The sequence below is a fragment of the Mastigoproctus giganteus genome, chromosome 4 (assembly GCF_048544385.1).
Source record: "Mastigoproctus giganteus isolate SK-2022 chromosome 4, ASM4854438v1, whole genome shotgun sequence".
NCBI classification, from domain to species: Eukaryota; Metazoa; Arthropoda; class Arachnida; order Uropygi; family Thelyphonidae; genus Mastigoproctus; species Mastigoproctus giganteus.
Window position 1 is genome coordinate 140,104,367 of NC_143578.1, and position 9,686 is coordinate 140,114,052.

At 34.6% G+C, this 9,686-nt stretch overlaps 1 protein-coding gene across 1 annotated transcript; it reads left to right on the plus strand.

Annotated features, from left to right (window-relative positions):
* The first annotated feature begins 2,226 nt into the window (after positions 1-2,226).
* LOC150087099 (alpha-galactosidase MYORG-like) lies at positions 2,227-3,432 on the plus strand. Its single transcript, XM_090372374.1, has one exon. The coding sequence runs from the start codon at positions 2,227-2,229 to the stop codon at positions 3,430-3,432; it is 1,206 nt and encodes a 401-aa protein (XP_090228500.1).
* The last annotated feature ends 6,254 nt before the right edge of the window (positions 3,433-9,686 follow it).

The following is a 9,686-nucleotide window of genomic DNA, read 5'->3' on the forward strand; positions in this document are numbered from 1 at the left end:
TCCTCATTGACAACAATTTACCTTTGAAAGCACTACTGATTCTTGACAATGCTAGTGCCCACCCCCAAGACTTGGCAAACATTCTTGAAATTGACTTTGATTTCATCAAAGTCCAGTTTTTGCCTCCAAACACCACATCACTAATCCAACCCATGGATCAAGAAGTAATTGCCTGTTTTAATAAACTTTACACCAAGGCTTTGTTTTCACAGCTTTTTGACGTGACTCATTCTTCTGATAAGACACTAAAGGAGTTATGGAAGACAGTTCAATATTCTTTACGCCATTTCCTTTATTAAAACTGCCTGGGAGGGAGTGACACAGAGGACCCTTTGCGCATCATGGAAGAAACTCATTCCTTCCTTTTTTCGGGATGACAACAATGTAGTCCAAGCCGCTGAAGAATCAGAAGCAACTGCGGCCATGCGAGAAATCATTTCGACGGCGGAGAACCTCGACATAGGAGAAGTTGATGAAGCTGATGTGGAAGAGCTTGTGGAGGATCACGATGACGAACCAACCGTGGAAGAACTCAAAACACTCAGCGAACAGGAAGCAAAAGAGAGAGAAAAGGAAATTTCACTTGAAGAAGAAGAAGACAGGGAAAAAGGGCCGATGCCAACAGCTGCCATTAACGAAATTTTATTCCACTGGGAGAAGGTGCAGTCTGCTTGTTTAAAATGGCACCCCAACACTGCTGTTGTAACTAGAATGACAGACTTGTTTAACAACGCTACTATGCATCACTTCAAGGCTATCTTGAAAAAGAGGGAGAGACAGTCCACCCTTGATCAATTCCTCATCCCCATTAAAGCCAAGAGGAGAAGAGAAAGGGTAGAACAAGATAAATAAAACATCCTTCCAACATCTAAGGCTCAATGAAATGTATGTACTCATTATGTATTTTGTAATTTCGTTTGTTATATGGTAGAAGTAAAGTCAATAATACTGTGTATTTCTCTCTGACAACGAATTAATCAATTTTCCATAAACTTATATGGAAAATATTGACCCGCAATTCGACTCTAATTCAGCGACAGATTATAGTCGAATTGCGAGGCACTGCTGCATTTGATTTTTGTGTACTGTATTCTCATGATGCTTTATATATCTCCTCAATATTTATGAATATTATTACAATAATGACACTTTTCCAACAATTATTATACATACTAATGTCACCTAATAATTGTTGGATTTTTGTATTTAACAGTAAATATAAATGTTGATCATTTAAAAATTAAAACATATAATTGAACCATTTACATGGCCACTGTTTTTGCCCACCCTTTAACATTTTATCTGTTTTGGCCCCTACCCAAAAAAGGTTGAGTACCTTACTTTAGATCTTATGTATATTTAATTAATATTTGAAAAATATTTACAGTGAAAGTGAGTGCATTGCTCTACCTTCTTTATAAATATTCATATTCTTTGTTACTATATTCTCTATACTGTATATTATATTATAACTTATTTTGTGTATGATTACAGGAATGCCTTTCCTGGAGTTTTTGATATATCAATTACTGCTGTTAGCTGGAATCCACGGAAATCATCATGAGAAATGCCATCCAGAATTCAGCAATAATTGTATTTTTCACCTACCAAAAACTTTGAATTTGGGTAGTCTGGAACTAACCTTGTCTCAGAAATTGCTACTAGATGTGAAGGCTCCTTCTCGATCTATACTTCGAGGTTATTTAGGTTCACCTCCACCAAGACAGCCAGTTAAATATAAAGAATGTGATAATAGTAAAGATGAAATCTGTATTCAATATGCCTCAAAAGAAAGGCTGAGTATTTCATTGAAAAAATCAGTAGATGACTCAGTCACATGCTATGATATAAACTGGGATAATTACTCCTCAGAATTTATGGATTGTTTCATACTTGGAGATGAAAACTGGTTTGGAGGTGGAGAAATGAATGGACAACGCTGGCCTTTACAAAATCAATCTTATCCAATGTCCGCTTATGTTACTGGTGATTTTTATCACCATCATTTTGGTGGTGTAATTGATCATTTTTGGCTAACATCAGGTGGCTTTGCTATTATTGTTAATGAAACTAGTCCACTGTTTATAAGCTTCAACAGTAGTGGCAGTGAAAATTTGTTTTGCTGCAGTTACTGGTCACTTTCCATATGTTATGAAACTTGTTCAGACATCTTTGAAATATACTATATGTGTTGGTCACAGTATTAAAGAAGTCTATCAGCATATTATGAACTCTGTATTGCAAAAACCTCGTGATATACCAAATGAACAGATGTTTGAATATCCCATATGGTCAACATGGGCCAGATATAAAAGAGATATTAATCAATCAAAAGTCCTGGAGTATGCTAAAGAAATTGTGTATCAAGAATTTCCAAATAGTCAAATTGAGATAGATGATTATTGGGAAACATGTTATGGTGAATTAGATTTCGATAATGAAAAGTTTCCTAATCCTGCTGATTTAATTAAGCATCTAAAATTGTTAGGTTTTAGAGTAACCCTTTGGGTTCATCCATTTGGTAATATTGAATGTGATATTTTTAAAGAAGGTGAAAAACATGGCTTCTGGATAAAAAATTCTTCTGGTGAACCATTACTTGTTTACTGGTGGAATGGTGTTGGTGGCTATCTTGATGTTACCAATCCAGCTGCAAGAAACTGGTTTATCCTAAGATTAAAGAACTTGCAGGAAAAATATGGTATAGACTGCTTTAAATTTGATGCTGGAGAAGTAGCCTGGCTCTCTGAAGGCTTTGTTTTTCATGATGTTGGTGTACATCATATGCCTAATAAATTTTCACAGTTGTATGCTGAAACAGCCCACAAAACACAAAATTTGCCAATTTTTGTAAGAATGCTAGATAGAATGTCCTCATGGAATTATGATAATGGGCTCAAAACTGTTATTTCTACTGCATTGTACTTTTCACTATTTGGATATCCATTCATACTTCCAGACATGATAGGAGGAAACAACTGGGATTCAGCAGTCCTTCCAGACAAAGAACTGTTTATACGGTGGATGCAAGCAACGGTTTTTTTACCATCGATGCAGTTTTCTATTTGCCCTTGGGATTATGACGAAAATGTAACTGAGATAGCTAGAAATATTGTGAAGCTACATAAAAAGTATTCAGGTACAATAGTAAAACTTGCCAAGGAAAGTATCACTAATGGTATTCCTATAATCAGGCCACTCTGGTGGCTTATGCCAGATGATCCTAGTGCACTGTCCACTGATTCAGAATTTCTTGTTGGTAATAATATTCTGGTGGCCCCAGTATTGGAAAAAGCAGCTCGATCTAGACATATCTATATTCCTGGAGGACAATGGCTGGATACACTTCATGGAACATCTCTTTCAGGACCACAGTGGTTATACAGTTATCAAGTGAACTTGAATGAACTTCCATATTTTATAAAATTGTAATCTTTTCTAATACATCACTATTTATGTTATTTCAATTTGATAATTTTTTTTTTTTCAGGTTAATCAAGTCTTGAGAGAACTGAAATCTCTTCATGTACAAAACAAATTCATCTCCAAAGATTTTTTTCCTTTCATTGAGAAGTTTTGTATAGCTGAGGTGTTTATGAATAAAATGTATAAGACAAACGTAATTTATGATTAAAAATTGAAAATATATACAGTAATTAAGTATTATTATACCACTTGTAAGAAATTAAGTGCTAGCAACTAGATTAAGCTATAAATACCTAACTATATTTATATTTCAAGCTAACTTACTGATCTTTTTTTTTCATTTATTTATTTTTTTTTTTTTCAGCATTAGAATTAATAAAGGCACATGATGCGAAAAGCAAGCTTATATAGTATCTGTCAAAAAAAAAAGAAAAAAAGCACCCTTCTCATTTCACCCATCCACTCCCTCCAAATGTCTGTCTAGTTCTGCCTTGAACCTATTTAAGCTATCAACTTCTACAAAGAATGGATGGAATGGAAAATAAATTAAAAATATTTTACTTTTTATTTGTTTATTTCCCATTCATCAGTGAGTTAACTTGGAATATTGGCTGCAGTAGTAGTAGTGTCCTTACAAAGCATACTTTGTAAGGACACTAGTTGCTAGTAACGACCTAGTTGCTGGTGCATCACATCTTACAAGTGGTATGATGTGTTTATTTTTATAATTTCAATATTTATGAATAATTATTGCTGCTATTGTATATACTGATAGTTTATGATAAGTAATGACTGGCAGTAAATCATTTTTCTTAAAATAATTTGGAAAGCAAAGAAGTTACTTCTTTACTGTAGAATAGATCTTATTTTATAACTTTGGTTTCATGACTCGAATTGTGCCTATTGGTGCATAATTGGAGTCATGAAATACTTTATAAGCCTGATGGAAAAAAAATAATTCTTCTGTACCTTTTGAGGTGGTTGAATACTTTTATCTATCTATATATCAGTCACATCAATTATCTATCTATATGTGTATATAATTTCTTATTTTCTTCTTTTTAATTTTCAAAACCACTTAGGATGTAATTTCTAGGTGTAGAAACATCCTCAAACTGATTTTTTTGATAATGACGTAGTGAGTATCTGTAATAAAAATAAAACTTCTGAAACTGTGACACACATTGATTTTTTTGGGCTTGATTTTGTTGCCAACACACTGTTGCCAAAAGTGTACTCTGTCACATTTATTATATGAGGTTCTTACATACCAAGTTTGGGTCTCTTTTGGCTCAAAAACTGTCTGGTATAGTTATCCTGAATAGCCTGACATTCTTTGAAACAGCACTCAGCTCAACAATGGCAAACCACTTTACTGAGTTTTGGCTGGCAGTAGTAAATGTACTTTGTAACAAATGAAAAATACTAATTGGATGCTGCTAAATTAAAATGTATGGTGAAATACAAACAATCACCTTGCAAATAAAGCAAGTGCTGTATATGTTGCTGTGAAAACAACCAGTTATAATCTAATAGTACAAAATACTCGAGTAAATTTAAAACAAAGGCCTCATTCTATACAAAGCAACAAGCAAATTAGGTTTGCTACTTAGTAGCTATTGGCTTCCGTAGCCGAGTGGTCAGGAGTGGGAGTGCAGTAGCACACACTCTTTGAGTAGACCGGAGGTTCAAGCCCCTGACTGCTAAATACAGTCGATCTGCCAACCTCCCACTGGACCAGCGTGGCAGATTATGGTCCATTTCCCTCAACATGAATCATTGAGGAGGCTTCCATCCTGCAGTGGATTGATAATGGCTGCAGTTTACCTTTTTACCTTGATCTTATATTGTGGAGGCACTTTTGCCAAGTGTTGCCTTGGTATTGCACAGGTCCAGTGGGGAAGAATATTGCTGTTTATTTAAAGTGTGTGTCACTACTGCAGTTTTAATTTTGTGATAAAAAAAACAAACAGGTTGAAGCCAGGAAAGAGAGAGAATGTGAGAAGAGAAAATACAACGTAAAACAGAAGAAGCGAACCATATCAATTTCAGCTTATCTCTGTTATGATAAGTCTATCATGTTTTGACTTTGTTTGTGATCTCATTAGTGGACAGGTAGACACTGTGAAGATCAGAACATCCCAGTGATGAGATGTATCCAGTATGTGAGATCTGAGATGGTGCAGCAGGTAAAATAAATAAACTCAAGTAAATTTAGGGCACAACTGTGTGCTATGAGAACGGCAAAGCAGTATCATACAGATAATGCATCAGTCACATGTGAAAGTGCTTTGACACAAGTTATCTTGGTATTCAACTGCTTCAATGCAGAAGTATATTGCCATTTATTTAAGAAATTGATGATTGAGATTGATGCACTGAGTAGCAAACCTAGTTTGCCTGTGTACAGAATGAGACTATGACCTACTTGTACAATAATTAATGCTCTACTATTGTAATAAATATTGATTTTTTATGCATTTGCATTTGAAGAACATTTGTGAAATAATGTGGAAATGAGTGCCACTCTCCAAGAAAATTTTCCCAATGTTACCAATGATACAACTTTTGTTAAGACTAGGTGTTAGTATTATTAGGGGGGGAAGGTATTAGTATTAGCTATATAGTGCAAGGAAGCCACAGGATTCTGCTATACCAGCCAAAGAAATATATAATAAAATAAATAATAAATATATATAAAAAAAAGAAAATAAGCAAACTTATGTTTTCCACCACGAATATGTAATCCAGCCGACCTTTGAATTTCTCCAAGCTGTCAGCCTCAACTAGCCATGGAAGTAACTTACAGTAGAATGTTGGTTATCCGGAATAATTTGAAAGGCTTGATTTTTCTTCTTTTTTTATTAATGGTAGTATTTGAGACAAATGTTTATTATGTTATGAGAGTATTTCTATCTGTTTTTTACTTTGTATATCTGGTGAAATGCTGGATTAGGAAACCACAAGTGATAGAGTTTAGTCAATCGCTTCCGTGAACCCAATTTTCCATGGCATATTTTGTTCTCTTCATTTCATATTGTTTTGTTTAGTTCCTGATTCAATAAGTATAATATCAGCCCGAGACTGTGCAATTTATTATTTTTCTCGGTCTTTTTACAGTCAACGAAAAGAAACAGCACTAAAATGGGCAGTAAAACAGGAAGAATGCAATATAATCAAAGTGATATCATTAAGGACTTGAAATTTAGTATCAAAAAATAAGGTCACAACAAACGAAACCGAAAATGATCAAACATTATTTTTAAAAATTACTTTAAATTTTTTTATACATAAAATTTGCAGTAAAATACCTATCCAAATATACTGGGTGGTTATAAAATAAGTTTCCCTATTCAGGAGACCCTAGTGTCAAAACAGTTAGTGCTGAGAAAATCGGTGGGTATGCCATTTAGGGTATGGGGAAGAGATTTGTAGAAGAAAAAAAATTAGTTCAAATTTTCACCATCAGGGAAAAAATGCCGCTGCATATATGTAAAAGTTGTCATTTACTTCAAGACACACTGCTTATGAAAATTACATCCTGTTAGACAAAAGCAGAAAGGCTCTTACAAAAAAGAAACATGCTCTTTTAGTAAAACTGTTCTACCAGAATAATAGTAATGTTAATGCAGCACTACGTGAATATTGGAAACTTAAAGGACCTTTGACATCAGTGGGCTTCGAAAACTAATAAAGAAATCTGAAGTGACCGGGGAGTTAGGTGTAATTCCAGGCAGAAGACGATCACATATCCGAATGGAGGTAGTCAATGAAGTGGTGGTTGCAATGGTCAGAATGTGAAACACTACCAGTCAGTAGTGCCAGAGGTGTGTCAAGAGACTTGAACCTTCCTTGGTCTACTGTACATAAAATTATCTTGCTGATCACAAGACCTTGTACAGGTCTTGTGATCAGCAACAACGAATAGCTTTTTCTCTGTGATTTTTGGGTCGTATGGAACTTGACGATACATAGGCTAGAATGATCTTGTGGTCTGATGAGGCACATTTCACTCTTCGTGAGGCTGTAAATGCACAAAACTCAGAATATGGGGAACTTCTTGTCTGTCTGCTGTGTATAAAAGGCCACTACAAAGTCCATACGTTACAGTATGGTGTGGATTCACAGCAGAGTTTATAATTGGACCATTTTTCTTTGAAGAGTCTACACCTCACGGCCCTATAAGGTGTACGGTAAATAGTGCATGGGACTGTGCGCTCTTCTAAAAGATCACATTATTCCCACTCTGCAAGAAAGGCAATGCTTGGAGTTGTTCATGATACCCCTCCCCACATTGATCCACAAGTGAAGGAACTGCTCTGTTCAATATTCAGAAATGATCGCATAATTTCTAGAGACTTTTCGCAATTCTGGCCAGCCCGATCTCAATCCCTGTGATTTCTGACTATGGGGATACCTGAAAGACAGTTTACCGTGGTGGCATGCAGATGCTTGTCCATTTGAAAGCAAGCATTAAACAGCATGTAGCCAACATCCCCAATGAGTTGCTAAGCAAAACTCTGTTGCATGCAGTCCTCCGTTTTCAGAATGTCATCTCAAGTGAAGGAAAGCACATAGAACAATATCTGTAGATTTCTAAGTTCTGATATTAAAATCTAATCCTAAGTTAAGTATTCCATCTTATGTTTACAGTGCCAATTTTTTACCTGGTGGCAGAAATTTGAACGTTTTTTTTTTTTTCTTCTACAAATCGCTTCCCCATAACCTAAATGACATACCCACCGATTTTTACAGCGCTATCTCTCTATCTGTTTTGACACTAGGGTCTCTTGAATAGGGAAACTTATTTTATAACCATCTGGTACAGACATATGTAAATATGTGCATTTCTATGTATAAGTTATTATTATTTTTTTAATTAAATAATTTTTTTTTTATTTCACGATGTTTAAGTCTTTTTACCTTGATACATTATAACAGAATTTATTTAATCTTACCTTAGGTTTGATTATCCAGAAAATTTGGCTATCCAAAAGTCTGACATTAATTATTCCGGATAACTGAAGCTCTACTGTATTTCAATAATTAACAACTCACTGGTAAAAGTAAACTTCCTACAATCCAGTCTAAATCTTTCTCTGTAATTTGAATTTATGGCCTCTAGTTTTGGAATCATAACTGAAAATTTTGCCTTCATTCATTTTACTTTGCCCCTCCTCAATGCATTATAGACCTCAACAAGGTCTCCCTTCCTCTGAGGTGCCTTGCTGCAGCGCACATATTCAGTCTTTCCTCATATGGGTGTCTTTTTGTTAGGTGAAATCTCCATACTTGGACCATGTTATATGAGTTCAAAAAATAAGTGCACATATATATATATTTTCTCCTCACCTAACTTATATTAATGAAATTGTTATGTTGGTTAGTTTAGGAAAATGGGGATCACTTAATAAAATTTTTATTTCTGATTTGCACTTAAAAGAAGACACTGGGCTTGCTTGGCTGCACAATATTTCATGAAATTAGCATATGCATTTGTAGTTGGTGCCTGCCTGCATTGTACTGTTTGGAGTTACTGAGTGAAAATTCTGGTGAGTGCTGCACCACTTTATCAGAGTACAGTCTGTAAAAAACTTCAATGTATTTGGATGGCTGGCATTAAATTTAGATAGCAATCTGACTGAAATGCCCCAGCCCACATTACAGCTTTGTACCAGCTGTTGTTCTTTATTGCTTAATGTAATTAAAGCTTTATAAGTAGCAGCATATTTAAGATAACATAAATTGTGATGCTTAAGAAGATGTAATGATCATTACAGTGATGCTTCCAGTGATTCAAGGTCTTTTTGTACAGTTCAAGGATGTTTAGTATTTTATGTATTTATATCCTCTGGACTTCAATGCTTTGTAACTAGTGAGCCATCCTTTTTCAAAGTCAAATTAGTTACCTGTCAGTTTTAACATTATAAAATGATAATGTTAAAAAATATATTTTTTAACATCATTTTGTATATATTGTTTTTTAAAAAAAGCCATCACTTTTGCATTGATGGATAATATACACTTTTGGCAGCAATCTGTATTAGTGCTTAACCCATTAAGAAGATTTGTATGGTAAGTCTCAATCCCACAAACTGTTCTAGGAATTTTACATTCATAAATCACTTTTCCCAACAATAGCTTACTAGTACCTTTCAAGAAAAGTTTTGGCCTAATTTCTCCTTTTAAAAATTTTGGTTAAACTGCAGGGTATGCATTCTTATGAATTAAAAGCCTTTTCTAAGAATCTAAGTTTACAA